Source organism: Microplitis demolitor, chromosome 3 (genome assembly GCF_026212275.2).
Source record: "Microplitis demolitor isolate Queensland-Clemson2020A chromosome 3, iyMicDemo2.1a, whole genome shotgun sequence".
In the NCBI taxonomy this organism is placed as follows: domain Eukaryota; kingdom Metazoa; phylum Arthropoda; class Insecta; order Hymenoptera; family Braconidae; genus Microplitis; species Microplitis demolitor.
Window position 1 is genome coordinate 18,391,403 of NC_068547.1, and position 17,957 is coordinate 18,409,359.

A 17,957-nucleotide genomic window follows, 5' to 3' on the forward strand; every position below is an offset into this window, starting at 1 on the left:
TATCCGATAATTATCTCATTATAAGGGACTGATTGTTTAATTTTTAATTAAATTAATTATTAAAACGATTGCTCTTTAAAAATCAACTTTTAGCATCGATATTGTAATAACAAAATAAATAATTATTTTTGTAGCCTACATAGAAAAAAAAAATTTTTTTGGCGCCAGAAATATTTTAAATTATGGATTGAAAACAAAAATTTTCTTAGCACAAAAAAAATTTATTGGCGTAAAATTTTGTTATCGCCTCAAAAAATATTTTCTGGCGCCAAGAAAATTTTTGGGTTCAACTTATAAAGAAAAAAATTTCTTGGGGCAAATAAAAAATTAAAAAAAAAATGACACAGTAAGCAGTCGCAATGTTTGTAATAATTTAGATATACGATCGCGGTAAAAAACGTAAGCGATTAATACTCTGAAATAATGTAATAAATAATTGATTTAAATCAATAAATTAAAAATTAACTTTTAGTCTAGACTTGAATTTAAATTATTAATTTTTTTTATTCAATACTTTTTTCGTTAATTATTGATGTCTTCGATATTGAATTAAAAAATGAATGAACTTACAGTTATGAAAATACATTAAATGTAATTAGGAGTTTAAAATATAATTTGCATAAATTCTTGAATCTTCATTAATAATCAATTAACGTTTTAATTATTTAGTATGGCTGGTTAAAATATTAGATATCAATAAAAGTCAATTTAAATTATAAATATTGACGTGATTATTATACACAGAGAAAAAGAATTTCTGGACGCAAGAGATATATCCATTGTGAAGAAGACAAAAATTTTCTTAGGACTAGAAAAAATTTTTTGGCGCGAAAATTTTCTTTTCGCCTCAAAAAAATTTTTCTTGCTCCAAGAAAATTTTTGCTTTCAATTTATAATGCGAAAAATTTTCTTGGGGTGCGTAAAAATTTTTCACGCCAAAAAAAACTTTATTTCTGTGTAGATAAATTATAGCACTTTATTTTAATTGAAATAAATATATAATAAAATAATGATAATTATTATTGTTATGTGATGCTATTGGATTTAAAAGTCGGTGCATAATTACCATTATCCTATTTAAAACAAAAAAAGAGTAACTAAAAATACATACACATACACATTCCTCGTCTAAAATTCGATGTGTTCGTCCTCAACAATAACAATTGAATATGAATTAGAAAAATAACATTATATTGTAGACAACAACTGGTTATATTGTGTATATAGTGTAGCGGTATTTTAATATTTATATTCATTATGTATATATAATATATATAATTTTTTTTCCATCATTATTTTATTTATATATTTATAATTCATGTATATATATAATTTATATAATAATAATTATTTTATTTTCATTTAATCATTTACACACACCATTGGCGCGAGGTGTATATTTTTTTCGTTCTCTCTTATTACATGTATTTAGTTTTTTATTTTATCGGTCAATTATTTGTTTGGTCGATTAAATATCCATAAAACTATGAGAGAAATCGGATCGGATTTAAAATGACATTTTGTACCAATATTTAAATTGAAAGAGCAAGTACTGTAATAATTAATATAAATATTTAGTCATTAATCAGTATTATTATTTTTATTTCATTTACTTTCATCTAAAAACTGCAAATTCTTGTTATTTATTTTTAATTACAAAACATTTATTTGTGTAAACTATAAAACGAAGGACGAATGATAATTAGATTATAAATTTACCTTCGTCACCTCGCGTCATTGGACGAATTGTGGACAGAATTGTGACGGTGTATGACTTTATTATTTTTTTTTTTTTTTCTTAAAACTTAACTGTGCTCACTTAATAATTTAAATACACGTACAGCTAACACGTACTATGGAAAAAAAATCTGTCACTTGTACGACGGACATCAATTATTATTATTTTATACTCATATATTTATATATGTATAATTATTATTATTATTATGGTAATAATTTATAAATAATATTTATATTACAGTTAGATTGCTCATTGTCAATTCATCAATTATCACATTTAGTACAAGTTAAAAAATATTTCTAACATTTATTATGTTTTTATAATGCATGAGCATTTTGCGATTTGAAAAATCGACTTTTTTTTTTGTTTTTTTACATTTTTTTAATTTTTTTTTGTTGCATTTAACATTTTGTCAATGCATTTTATATTAATGTTACATTATAACTTATTAATTGTGCCATATATGAATAATAATTATAATTATAATTATATATTTATATATATTTCTTACAGAGGTACGATGAAAACGATGATAGCTTGTCATAAATAATTTATATATTTTAATATAATTGCAAAATTTATTTTTATTCCTCATAATCTCAATAAATAAATAAATTTATTAATTAATTTCTGATGAATTGTTTTTAAAAACGCGTTGATTGGCACAAAAAATTTATTTACATTAAATTCAATGAAATGTTTATTTTTGTATTAAAAAACCCATTAGTTGGTTATTTGCAATTATATTAAATATGGAAATTTATTAAATACATTAGTTCTAGAGACAAATTCGACTACACATTTCTTTCCATTTAATTTATCTATATACTAGACTAATAATAATTAGGATTAAACATCAAGGACACCGAGACGCGAGAATAATTGAAAAAAGGTCAATTTTATATTGGATCTACATTAGTTTGGGAATAGTTTATTTACTTATTTTTTTTTTTTTAAGACAACTACGACTACATAAGTACTAATTTATTAATATGGGCTGTAATGGTTTTTTATCTAAAAATTTAATTAACTATTTTAAATATTATCTAAAAGTCGCTCTCATCGCACCGAGCTGACTACTGGTTGATGGAGACCGAGGATTGAGCAAACTGTTATTGCACAAAACTAATCTCGTACTACTTCTGCCATTTGTTGGTTTTTCATTACTATTAATGGCGTTAAATATTGTTGGTTTATTTAACTTTTTATTTTTTTGCCAGGGACGTAGCGAGTTTAATTAATTATTTTTAAATAATACAATAATTGGCACCTCATATATGTGACACTAAATCTTTCTCTATCAATTAATCATCCTTTATATTTCACGTAATAATACACTGTAAAAAATTCATAGTGATTACGGATTTCATTTCAATTCGAATTCACTCCGTTATTCGGAGTTCCAGAGTTTACCGATTTGGAGTTTTGATATTAAAATAAGCATCTTTTCGAAGTCAACTATACTCCGAAGCAGAGTTTCAATATTAAATTAAACTCTCCGAAGTCAATTTCACTCTGAGGGATTAAAGAAATAAATACGTATCCGCTTCGGAGTCACTCCGGATTTATTCCGCGTTCACTTTGTTAACTTTTTACAGTGTAACAATAATAATAAAAAAAAAATAGTAATTTAAATAAAGGAAGCGCGAGAGTAAACTAGCATAATAAATAATTATTTAATAATATATTTATATTTTTTTTATTTTTTTGTTTATAGAGGTAATATTTTTTGTACGTATTTTTCACATATGGTTTATTATTTATTATTGTTAATCAGCAGTTTTTAAAAACCGATCATGTATTTAAAATATAGTCATGAAATCCCATGAAAAAAAAATCAGATATAATTATAAGTATTTTATTATTGAATATTTATTAGCTGTTGTGTTCATGTTGTTAAAAAATATATATTATTAGATTTTTGAGAATAACTTTTAATTCAAAAGTATCAGCAAAGACTTAATTGTTTGAAAATTAAAGCTAATAATACGGCAAAGGATAGTTTAATAAATCTTATCACTGTTTATTTTTTATTTAAATAAAAAAAAATTCGAATTGAAATGATTAATTTTTTGAATTACAATTTCAAATTTTTTAAACTGATCAATCATCATGAGCACGTAAAAATATAAAAATTGACATTCATATAAATTTAATTAATTTCAAAAGAAATGATCAAAATTATTACAATAAAAAATTCGAAAACGAAATATTCGTGGTCAAATTACATTATACAACGGTTTTATACAATAATGCGCATGAAAAAAAAAACAAAGTATCATTTTATTTTCTTTGTTTAAAAAGATAAAAAATAACATGAAAATTTTATAAAACTTAATAACTGACTTCTTAAAAAATGAAAAAAAAAAAATCACTCTGTTAGAACTCAAAATGACATCACTCCAAATTTATTAATTATATCTGATAATTTTTCTTTAAATATTTATGATTATAAAATTCGCACGGTCCCTTTCAGTCGAGAGCATTTAATCACGAGTCTTTCAAATCTTTCTATCTAATAACTTTTTTTTTAATTAGCTATATCCTCGGAAGATCGATAAACGATTTAAAAACGTTGTATATTGGCCTATCTAGTTTTTTTCGTCAATAATTATTACACAAATGTATAGATATAATGTTTGTATAACTCATTAATTATAATATAATATTAATAAAATTATTGATTAAGTTAAATATACACGGATATTATATTAAATAATTAGTTAATAATATTTCTTACACGTATATCACATCTGATCGTTCAGTCAATATAGGAAGACCCTTGCCTCCGCCACGCGCGACCTGCTTACATATTATAAATCATTCTTCTAAATCGTTTCTTCCTTCTATTCTTTTTTTTTTTTTATTTTTTATTTTTTCTGCTACTACATCTTCCATTCGCGTCGATGTCTATGAGCTTTATTTTTTTTTCTGACTCACAAGTGACTTTTCCTCACTTTTTTAAAATGTAAAATGTAACTCGACAATTTACTAAATCTAGATATACGACAACTTTTTTTTTTTTTTTTAGTTTTTTTTTTTGGGTAAAAATTTGAAATTATTTAATATTCACACAATACATAATATATATTTAAACAGTATAAATATATGGAACATATATATATGAATGTTAATTGGTGTTGGGTTGCTGTAAATAATAGCCGTGGTTTTGAATTATTTTCACTCCATAGCGCCTGGATTATTTACGATCTGTTTTTATAAATTTATATATTTTAAAATAATTATTATTAATTGTGTTATTAATTTTATTGTGCACTCATAACTGCTGTTTGCTGTAATTATCGTTGTTTTATTAATGTAATTAAATATAACTTTAAATGTATGATAATTCAAAAATGTATGTCGTTGTACGGCATTTCGTTGGTTTTGTTCAAGATTCAATTAATTGTTCAATCCATTTATTCATCGTGGTTTGGATATAAGCTTGTAATATAAATCTATCTGTAATTATAATTTCAAAATTAAATTATTAATTCAATGCTTTCAATCAATTGCTGCCAAAGTAGTAAATTGTCAATTGAATATTTTATAGTATGAATTTAAATCAATGAAATTCAAATATCATATAATTTTTTAAATGCATGCATTTGAATATTTAATAACTTCTAAATTATCAATGACAGAATTCTATTCATTTTTCGCATATATTTTTTGTCGTAAGCTTTGATAAAATTTTTTATTAATTTAATTAACGCAAAGCATGAACGAATTTCAAATAACTTCAATTGATATAATTTCAGATAAATTTAATTATCCATAAAACAATGTAAATTGCTTAAATTCCAGGCGCTATCGATTTTTTTTTTATTTAATGAGAGTAATGAATCGTTGGAAACAGAAAACGTTTTATTGATTATTTCACTCATGCATAAATATTTAAAATTTCATGCATAACCCATCGTCAACGACAGTTTAATATACAATTAATACGAGTAATATTCAATAAATATTAACCTTAATTATAATAAATTACGAATTACATATTGAATATTTGGCCAATTAGAACGCAGCCAGCCGGTCTCGAATTTGGAGGGAAACAGACCATACGTTTTCTCGGTTCTAGCACGATTTTCTTTGGTTTTTTTATTTCTTGTATCCACTTTAAATACATGCACATACACTGAGAGAAGAATTTATTACATATTAATAAAATTTCATCGGTTCATGTGCGTCTTCGTAAGCTAATAATATTTCATTGGAAATTTTTGGACACCAAATTTGTTATATAATGATTATTTTATTATTTTTGTATGACGTTTTGTCCTTTTTGGAACTTTATTAAGTACTAGATAAGCTAATCATTAAATGTCAAAATTAAATGATAAAAATTAAATGATTAGCTTATTGAGTTATTGATAAAGTTTCGAAAGAAACAAAATGTCGTATAAAAATAATAAAATAATCATTGTACAACAAATTTGGTGTCCAAAAATTTTCTGTAAAATAGTATTAGTTATTAAAATTTATTTATATTTAATAAATGGTTAACGGTTTACCAAGTACTAATAAATATGGACACAAATATCAAAATTGGAAATAATTTTGGTAAAACTCCCACTTCTTTAATAGCTTTTCCATAACACTTTATTTTTTTATTTTCAATTATTTAAAGAAATATGAAAATAATTTATTAACTGAAAAACGTCTATTAGGCAAAATGTTATAGGCCAGAGGATACAATGCCATAACACTCATGAATACTGCGCAAATCTCACATATCAATAGTTACAAGTTTATCAAATATTAATAAACTTATACTAAGTAGTGATCAATGACCTATCGAATATTAATATCACTTTAGTAATATTTAGTGGATGTAAAAGATTAATATTTAATATATGGAGACTAGTATTTAAATATAGTTGAATATTTAATACAGATAATTTATCAAATAAATCAATTAGTCAAATGTTAGTAAATTTTTCTCTCAGTGTAGTTATATAAACATAATTACATACCTATATAGATATATTTGTGTGTATTTATTTATATTACTAATTAATAATTTAATAATTATTTTTTTAATCGTTCTGGCATGACCGAGATCATTATAACGTTTGTTACTTTTCGTTGGCATGAGACTCAGCTTGATTACGATCAGGCCTGAATAGGTAATTAGCACCTTCAATCAACTTTGTTCACCGGTTATTTAAATATAATTAATTTGAAGATATGAGGCAAATAATTCATCATACATAATAATAATAATTCTAGGCCTTAATAATTATACTCCACAATTTTCCACAGAAATAATCCGTGATTTTAATTATTTATTTTGTTGCTTTGACACATTTTCAAATAATAACATTATATTTTTTTTTCTATTATATGTTTGTTCATTTTTATTTATTTTGCTATAAATATTATTATTTTTTAATTAATAATGCTTAATTCATAACACTTTGGCACTTGAACAAAACGAGATGGACATAGCTGAGGTTATTATACATGTGGACTAAATAAATTTTATTTCTCTTTAATTTATTTTTTCTTATATGATTGTACATTACTTTCGTCTGATTACTTAAATGATTGTATATATTAATGAATTACATATGACAATAATTTATATATTTTTAAATACTTCGACTATTTCCTCTCGTTTTTAATTATTTATTATTATTTTTCTTATTATTATTTTTTTTTGTGAATAAACATTTGTGCGTAATCGACTAAAATATTTAAATTACATAATTAAATAATTGCCCTTTAGTTTTCAATTAAAAACACAATAATATATGATATTTATATAAATATAATAAATATAATGCAATATAAGATATTAACATAATAAAGATGAATCGATTGCCTCATATCTATTACTAATTACTTCCGGTGAATTTATAATTACAATGTATGGACAGAGTTAATGGACAAATTAAAGCCGTTTAAATGAGCTTGTACATACACAAATTACATTTACTATATACACAAAATTTTAAAATCACCATTTGTTATTTTTAACTATTCGTTTCAATTTAAAACTTCAAATCTTTTATTTCATCCTTTTAACGTGGCTTCTTTTTTTTTTTTTCAATTACTCAGTAAATGTTCTTTCTAATTGTTTTTCATTCTCATCTGCGTACTCCATTTTCATATTCTCGTTGCTTTTATTAAATGACATTAGCGTCTATTTTACGTAATGTCTTTGTTACCAAAGTAGTCGAGGATGAGAAGTAAAATAATTATTGCTTTCCACGTAAAAGAATTTTCGAATTCAAAGGCACCGGCACGCTGTCTGTGGAAGGACGCGTCGGATCAATTAATTATTACTTCGTTAAATTATATCATTTAAAAGTTTATTTTTATTTGGCTGTATGTTTATTTAAATATTAACTCGTTTATTTTATTTATTTAAATCTATTAAACCCGAGCGTCCGTCCGTTTCATGCACACGTCGTCGCATCTGTTGTCCACGACTTTTTTATTTTATTTTACGTTTTTTTTTTTTATTTCTTTTCGAACCGCATACATTTTTAAAACGCATCGCATCGCGTTTAAACGACCTCGTTATTTATGAAACTCGTGTGAGAAAATTATCGCTCACGATTATTAGCATTTCGCATCACTTACTTGTTACATAACTAACATTACTATCATTATAATAATAATAATAATAATAATAATAATAATGATAATTACTATTATTATTGTATATAATGATACACATTTTTTAAGTATTTTTTATTTCTTCCTGTCATTCAGTTAAACTCATTATTAATTATTAATTATTAATTATATATTCATATATGGTATATATATAACATATATATCACTCGTAAATGACGAATAAAATTCGCAATGGAACGAAAAAACGATAGATAGGTTAATTATTTAATTATTTTGTTAGCATCATTGAAAATTCTTAACTTTCCCGCGCATTCTTTGGTATTTCAGTCCTTATCACAAATTATGTCTCACTAGTCATAACATATTATTTTTTATCGGTCTAATATATTATACATACGCGTCTATTTATCATTTTTTCTTTCTTTATTACATACTTATCAATCATCAATCTTATTAAGTAATTTATTTATTTATTTTAGTGTCCTTATGAAATTTACTAGCGATCTTTATTTTTTTCAAAGGATATTTGCTAATAGCCCGTTTTCTTTGGTAATTGACACATCGTAGTGGGTCACTGGCTGGATTTTTTAAAGGATGGCATTTTATTTTTAAAAAAAACTTTTAGTCTCTGCTTCACTTGAAAATCTTTTTAAAAAATTAATTTTCTTTAATAAAATAGCACCATTGACTTTTTTAATTCCCAGTGTTGGAAAAAATGTCCGACTATTTTTTGTTTAACAAATAAAATATTTTCAGTTTCACTTGATTTAAACTGGTATTGCGTTTTTATAGATTTAAAATTTGAAATAAAATAATTAAATTTTTTCCAACACCCCGAATTAAAAACGATATTGTAGAAAAAAATAAAATTCATCTTAAAATAATGGTGGTAATTTGAAATTAAAAAAATATCAAACAAATATATGTATAAATATATATGTATATTAGCGCGTACGGAAGATCATCTGCTTTTCCCACCGAAAAACTCTTTCTACCCAATTCTAACAAAATAAAAAAAATAAAAAATTAGCGTTGATGAATGTGCGTAGTAAGATGCTTGGATAGATAATCAGCCCGTGCAAAACATTTGCCGCACATTTCGCAATGATAAGGTCGTTCACCCGTATGTATACGCAGATGTCGCGTAAGATCGCTTTTACCCCCAAAAGCCCTGCCACAAAACAGACAAACGAACGGTCGTTCACCCGTGTGCTTACGGACATGTAGCTTTAGATTTTCTTTAGACCGTACACATTTACCGCAGAATGGACAAGCGAAACGTCTTTCACGTCTATCTGAATCATGATTTCGTACTATTTCCGCAATAACTCGCTCAGTAGTAGACTCATGACGATCATCATCCTGTGTCGTTTGATGTACATTACCTTCATCCGCTGCGTCGACTTCGACTCCTCTTCCGCGGGTACCGCTGGCTAGCGATGATGTTTCAGTGCTATCTTGCCCCTGAACACTAGCAGTTTCAGATGTAGCTTCTTCTTTAGTATTGACACCGTCTCGATTATTATCTAAACTATCACGCGGTTCGTCACGGTCGTCCATAGAACTCGCGACGTCACTTCCCGTTTCGGGCTGGACTGGTTCACCAGTACTCGATACCTGGTCACTTCTCTCAGCCGCGGCGGTTGATGTTATTGAAGAAATACTGCCTCGATGATGCTCCGGGATTCGCTGAAGTCTCTCCAACGCGTGATTCAACCTGTGTTTCTTAAAAGACTTAAGATACCTGAATTGCATCCCGCAAACATCACATGTGAAGAGTTTGTCGGCGGGCAAACGTGCTCGGTGGTTTTGCTCCCGATGTTTCACGTAGGCCGAACGGTAGCGATATCGTTGCCCACACTGCTCACAGGTGAAGGGCTTGTCGTCATTTGGCTGGCCGGCGTGCTGAAGCAATGCGTGACGCTCGAGCAGCCAGGCTGATGGAAAGGTCGCTAAGCAGACACCGCATCGACGTGCTAAAGACGCTAGTCCAGCGGCGAATCCACCCGAACCGTGGGGTAAAAGTGGGCTCAAGCTGCCACTAGAACTACGTTCCACTAGTGCGCCCCAGCCACCTGCTTCCAGACCTAGGGCCAATGACATCTGCCAACAGGTGAATTTAAGAGGTCAATGACTTAAATTTTTTTTTTTTTATTATTGTGTACAGATGGATTTATTTATTTAGTGAAATTTTAATTTGTTGGAATATGGAATTGATGATTGGGTTTAAAGGCAATGGAAGTTGATGGTTTATTCTAATTATTAATACTCACCTAATTAATTTAGTTGTTGATTTATTTTCATTAGTTGTGATAAAGATGAAGATTTATAAAATTAAATATACTTTTATTTACATGTGTCTTTAAAATTAAATTTAATTAATGAAAAAGTTTTTTATTATTTTTCAAAGCGATGATTGTTATTTAAATAAATATTAATAAAATTTGTTTACAAGGTTTTGATGATAATAATAATAATAATAATAATAATAATAATAATAATAATAATAATAATAATAATAAAATATGTATATGATGCATAAAAAAATTAAGTAATAACATAAACAGTTTGCAGGTTTTATTTCACAAATTGATAATTTACAACTATGATATGCATTAATTCATCTAATAAATTAAAAACATAAATTATTATACATTAAATTAAAATATGTTATTTATTTTTTGCTCACAGATAATAATAATCATGATGGTTCAATGATTTTTGAGGACACAGTTGACCATAAAGCTGCGGATAAATGTATATAGTCTTTTCAGTTATTTATTTTATTTTCTTAAATAAAGTGATGAAATATCTGCAATTAAGTCTGGTCCAATATCACTAAGACATCAATAAAAACTTGATGTTTTATTTTATTTATCACATAACTCGTGTTAACTTTGTCCTCAACATCATAGACAAACATTATTTATTTCCTCAAGAAAATAAATTTGCGAGTTCAGTGTGGGTGGTAATAGTACTTTGGGACGAGCATTACTGTTGTTTTATTTTTTATTCCATTTATTATTTCCCTCTCTTGCTCGCTTGCTGTTTTTTCCCCTTATTTGTTTTTGTTTTTATTATTGTTCTCTTCGAGCTACAAAATAACGTGTAATTGTCAATTATCTACATCAGTGTTAGACGTTTGAATTTGTTTCGTGAGTGCATTATGATCCATTTTTACAAAAAGTTTATTTTTTTAAGTAACGTCTATTTAAAAGCCAGAGTTGTAACAAAAACTGTTTACGCATTTTTTTTCTCAACGTTAATTTAAAGCATTCTCTTCTACACAAAATGTTATTAATATTTTTTTAAAGATTTATTCAAAGTGCATAATACAAAAATTTATATTTTATAATCAACAAAATACTTTGGGTTAAGACAGGTATCGTTACTCATTATTTGTAATTTTTTATAAACTTTTATCTATCGCAGTAAAATTTAATCAATAATTTTTAAAATTTTATCAATTACTGTCACTGTAAAAATTTGCGGAGTAAATGCGGAGTGGACGATTTTTTATTTATTTAATTCCCTATTAATTAAAAAAAATTACTAATACATAGTAAGTCTTAGGTCTTTGATATTTTGACATTTATATTGAGCTCGGAAATAATTACGAGCTCCCTTTCCATATATTCACGCAAAATGATTTTTAAAAATTATAAGCAGCTGATAATAAAACTTTAACAAAAATAATTCCACTGAGTCACAAACTGTCGTATGATTTACATCAATCATATCACGAGATAACATTTCATATTGTACTGAAATATCAAAAATTTCCATGAAAACTATGTCACTATAGCTGTTAAATAATTTAATATTTTCACTGTGTATTATATATATGAAATTATAATTTAGTGAGTTACTAAACCATTTTATAAATTACAGAGATAATATTTTAAATTTAGTTATTAATATCTGGATGAATTATTTATTTAAATAATTATGTTTTTAATTAACAGCTGTTTCTTATTTACAAATAGTATAATTAAGTGTAATAATTTATTTTGAAAGTAACAAAATTTACTAACTATCAGAAATTAAATTTCAAAATATTTTTGTTGAAACTTAAGAATAAAAGAATATAAATTTATTTAAGTATTAAAACTCCGGACCGGAGTGAATGCGGATTTAAATAAAATTCGTGTCACTCCGAAATCACTCCGCCCATAAAAATCCCTATTCACTCCTTACGCGGAGTAATTTTTTTTTAAAACTCCGGAACTCTGAGAGAGAGTGAATTTGAATTGAAATAAAATCCAGATTCGCTCCCGATTTTTTACAGTTCCAATTTCAATGCAATATTTAATGATTAAAAAATAATTAGAAATTTAATAGTATCAACCAATCGAGAAACGATTCCTGTTTTATCAGAAATTACTCTATTTAAAAATAAAAACATGACGGATTATAATAATAGATTTTTTATTTTGTTTTGAGGATGACGTGCTTGGGTTTTGTATCAACATGTTTATGATATTGTATAAGTAGATAAATAGCAAGGATATTGTCCCGACATATTAGTAGTATTATTATTGTATTATTTATTGGATGAAAGAGTATAAACCACATTTTATTATCTGAAACGCAAATCTAAAATATAATCTGGTTGGCACAAAACGAAATTAGTTAAGGTATGTAAATTGCTGTGCACGGGGGCGTCTAGCCGGCCCGTGATTATCGTCTGACGTATGAAAAATATTCCGTTGTTTAATAACATTTAAAAAAGTTATTGCATCTGGGTGTACCTATGTCGTATAGGTATACATATTATTTATTTAAACTTTTTTTTAACTTTATTTATTATAATATTGTACAAATATTTGTTGTAAGTCGGTACAAATGTTACTGTAGAAAAACATAACAATTTGTAGGTTTTCACATTTATATATCGGTACGGAAAAGCTTAATCTGTTTATTTTATTCATTATTATTATTATTATTATTTTTATTTATATGATATACTTTATTTAGTTTCTTTCTCTTCAGTTTCTACTGTGTGAGCTTCAATTCTATAAAGGGGCGCGGGTTTTTTCTTTATTTATTATTACTTTTTATTTTTAACTCGAACACACTATTCGTCCCATCGTGCAAGTTTACGTTTTAAATAAACAAACCTATAAACATTTCAATATTTATCGAGTCTTAAGTTATTGTCCCAAGTAAACAAATAAAAATGATAATTATAAACTATTCATATTTTTCCACATTAATATTCTCAATAATAATAACTATATCTTTTCATCTAATAATTTATTCTCTTTGTAAAATTTACTTGCTTTTTTTAGTTGAAAAATATTTCTTTTAACCTTTGTAAAACCTACCTTTGTTCTAATATAAGTACATGAATTAGAAATACATTTATTAGAGATACTCAACCGTATGTTCGTTTTCTTAATAAATTTTCCAGAGCTCATATTAGCGTGACATAAGAGAGACGTCTGTTTAATATATATATATATATTATTTCAAAGTCATGTGTCTTTATATCGTTCACTATTCTTAGCAAACACGAGTCAAGTAAAGAGTTATCAAAGTAAAGCAGGGAGTATAAAGTTTAAAAAAAAAAAAATGAAATGAAATATAACTCGGAGAATTTGTTCCAGTTTAACCTCGCCTTAACTGTCGTATATATCGTATCGTAGCCGTTCTAGTTTAATGTTTGATAGGGTTATCCTTGAGGGCGTGTGACAAAAAGGATGATCGGATTATCCAGCAAGGGGTTATCCGTCCGATAAAACTGCACAGGACTTTTTTTATTATTTCTCCTCGACCTAAGACGAGCGTATTGGATAAGAGTCCAGCAAAACTCTAATACGGGAGTATGAGAAAATGACGAGGATGGGTCACGTGCTGCAGTAGTGTAGGGTTGAGTGGAAAGTACGTGGGTGGAGAAATGCTGAGCTGTCCATGTAATAGGTATAAAAAGGGTCGGGTTCTCTTGTGAAGCGTTTTAAAGCCTTGTGCAACCCTCGTCCGGATATGCCACGCGCTACGTCACCCGGTGACCCGATCCACAGACACGAGGGAACGCACAACTAGGGTAGTAGTAGCTCACCACAGTGGTCGAATATGAAATGGTGGGAGAAAGACGTAGGCGTATGCGAAGGCACTGAGGAAGGAGCCATAGGCGTAGGATTAATCCGGCAGACGACGACGACTACTACTACAACTGATGTCTGGCTGTCTGGGTGCTTGCTCGATATTGCTCAGCATAACTGCACATAACAGAACGAAATAGAAGGCTGGTGAGGAGAATGGATCGATGGTAGTGGGGATCATGAGCTATAGCATCGCGGAGACTACAAATATTTTTCTACGCACAACTTATCGACCCAGGGGTTATAATAAAAAGAAGCAAAATGGAAAAAATGCTTTAAAGCTGCATCTATTCGAGACATAGCGTCTTGAAATATTCATGGCTTTGGATTTATACAAGAGTTTGAATTTCATTTCATTACTTTATTATGTTAAGATGATATAGTAGGGTAGTTGTAAGATAATAGAGATGTTATTACCGTCATTGTCGATCTGAGCACGTGCACTCAAGTGGATAGAGTAGAGCAGTAGGCAGTCTGGGTATAAGTATTAATGTAACGTGGACAGTGGAAATATATGAGGAGGACACTGAGTTAAGTAGATAAAGACGAAGTAGTTGCGGACATTTAAGTAGATATGGATAGTACGATCAGAAGGGGATAGTTGTAGTAGACACGTATAAGTAGATAAATAAAATTATAATCAGACGTGTAAGCATAAATGAATATGAAAATAATATATATTAGTGGTAATATAATTTGAAATAAATATATCAGAGGAGACAAAAAGATGCGGATTTAAGTAACAAACGTAGGCGTAGACAGTTGTGTATATAGGAAATAACCGTGGGTAGATGTGAGGGGGACAAGTGTCCGTGTAAGTAAGTAGTGCGGGAACGTGTGTAGTAGGCTATAGGCATAGGCGTAGGCAATGTAGTAGGCGCGTAGGCGGTACTAAAACCCCCAAGATGCGCAGGTAGGCGTGCCTTGGGGCGGTGCCAGGTGAATACACCCCTGACCTTAACGCGTGTCACCGAATTGATATCGGCTTGTCGTTAGGTCAGCCACAGCCTTATGACGCATATGTGTAAGTGTTACTTGGTGCATGTAGGTGTCTTATGCACGTGTGTAGATAAGTGACGGCGGTTACTACGTCTACTTGTTTAGCATTTATTGGTTTTGCATTCTTATTTTCTTTTTGGTTTTTTTTTTTTTTTATTTGCTGGAAAAAGTTCTTCAGAGGCATCGGTAGAGGCGCGTGCCGATGTTCCGTGCAAACTTATTTCCGGTAATAACAAATTCATGGCTTGGTTTACCGCATTGAATGTAGATATATGTGTAGGAGAACGTATAGACGGTGGTAGGGGTAGTGCTGGTGGTAGAAGTGTTTGTGGGGCGTCGCGACGCGGGGTTACTTGCCCTTGGTGGGAGAGACGTGCTGCAGCATCAGATAACACCCGACAAGTCATTGTTACTTTGCGTATTCGCTTCACGTCATTGGGCTATTTATTATTTTTCCTATCGACTTTTACGCGGATCAATGAAAATTTTGAATTGTCGGTTTTTAAAAGTACAAATTTTTTATTTCTGTGTTTACTTGGCGACAATAAGTTATTTAGACTCGTTTTAATTATTAAATTGTTTGTTCCTTAAATAAGTAGGACATTGTCAGGGTGTTTTTTTTTATTATTTTTATATTAAACTTTTATAACGGTAGAAAAGCGTATAATAATAATAATAACTAGCTGAAAATTACTCCAGCGTTTTTTATCTTTTTTATTTATTATTTTTTTTTTTTTTTACTTTTGCGAGGCATTTGTGGCTAGAATGACATCCGCGCTTTTTTGTTTCTATCACTCCGCGGTACGACCGGATGTTTTTTTTTTTTTTTTATTAATAAGGCGGCGAGTGTTTTTTTCACTCAAAATCATTTGTTTAAAATTTTCCCATTTATTTATTGTGCGTATAATATATTTACTCAAAAAACTTTTTTAAATTATCAATAATAATAATAAAAATAAATAACAGAGGCCAATTTAACGGAGATTATATGAAATTTAATTTAGCTGTTACTGAAAATTAAAAAAAAATTCGAATCGCGAGTTATCAAAGTGATGATTAAATGCCAACGATGAATGTGCGGATTGACGTTTCTTTTCAATTATAATCTTTAGTTACTTTTTTAAAACCGTAAAAAACGCGCGGAGTTTTTTTTAAATCTGATAAAATAATACAGCGCTTATCGTGCCCAATGTACAAACAATATACTAGCTAAATATTTATCAACGTTAATTATTTTTTTTTACTTTTCTTTTCTTATTTTCCATTGCACTATTCTCGCCTAATGTTTTTTTTTATTTTTTATTTTATTATTATTATTTAATTACTCTTATATCATAATATCAATAATTATGAATTACGTGTCATCTGTGATATTATTATATCTACGCCATATTTTATTTATTTTTTTTTTCACAATAATAAATTCTCATCATAGCTTAAATATTCATATAGATAATTGTGGTGAGATTAACTCCTATTCACATACTCAACTATATTAATATGCTGGTGTATATAATTATATTTTATATATAATAATAATAATCATATTAATATTTTTTTTATCACTATTCCATTATTTAATATATATATATATATATATATATATATATATATATATATATATATATATACACATATACATATATATGTATATATATATTCATATATCTTATAATTAGTAAAAATAATAATAATTATAATTGTAATTATAATTTCTATGTATTTTCTTGTCAATATATTTACAGTGTTCGATTATTCTATCACTCGTATAGTACATCGGTTTATTAATTAAATAATTAATTATTTATATGCAATAATTATTTAAGTACTAAACTATTAAAATACTAGTATAAATATCTCTTGACATATAATATATATATATTTTTTTTTTTATCTTTATTAATTTATTGATAGATGTAAAGTTTAGCATAGAAAAAAATAAAAATAGAGAAGTGGAAACGAAAACTAACGACTTGGTTAAGTTTCGACCTCTCGATTTTAATTTTTATTTTTATTAATTCAAATTTAAATTTAAATTTAAATTCATTTTTACTCTTCCATTTTAAAATCTTTACGTTTATTGCTATTGGATTCATTGCATGGTAGGTTCTCTTGCGTGAACTGATATTATTATTTTATGTTAACCTACATTATTATTTACTTTAAATTTATCGAGTCCTGCAATCCATTGTAATTGAAGGGAATACAATTCATTTTAATCAATTTACTTTAAATAATTATTTAGTATTAGTAATTAGCTATGTTATTTTTTTTTTGTTTAAAAAATAATTTTCGACTGTTTATTAAAAAATTTGATGACTGATTAATATTGCTGTTATAAAAAAATAGATTAAACATTTTTTTTTGTTTATTTATTTCATTTTTTTTTAATTTTCTAATTTTTTTCAAATACATTTTTCCCTTCAACAAGCAGTCGATTTTACATTCAAACATCCGTTAAGACGTTTATTACCAATGCATATAATTTATATTTATTTATTTATACATACGACAACTATTTT

The 17,957-nt window shown here is 27.3% G+C and overlaps 1 protein-coding gene across 2 annotated transcripts in view; it reads right to left on the bottom strand.

The window, feature by feature from the left end:
• Positions 1–8,433: 8,433 nt before the first annotated feature.
• LOC103572947 (zinc finger protein 629) overlaps positions 8,434–17,957 on the bottom strand; it is a 42,201-nt gene continuing 32,677 nt past the window's right edge. For both annotated transcript variants that reach the window (XM_014442738.2, XM_014442737.2), the window contains exon 4: positions 8,434–10,435. In XM_014442738.2, coding sequence (XP_014298224.1) covers positions 9,359–10,435 — 1,077 coding nt within the window. In that variant the 3' untranslated portion in view covers positions 8,434–9,358. The remainder of the gene's footprint in view (positions 10,436–17,957) is intronic.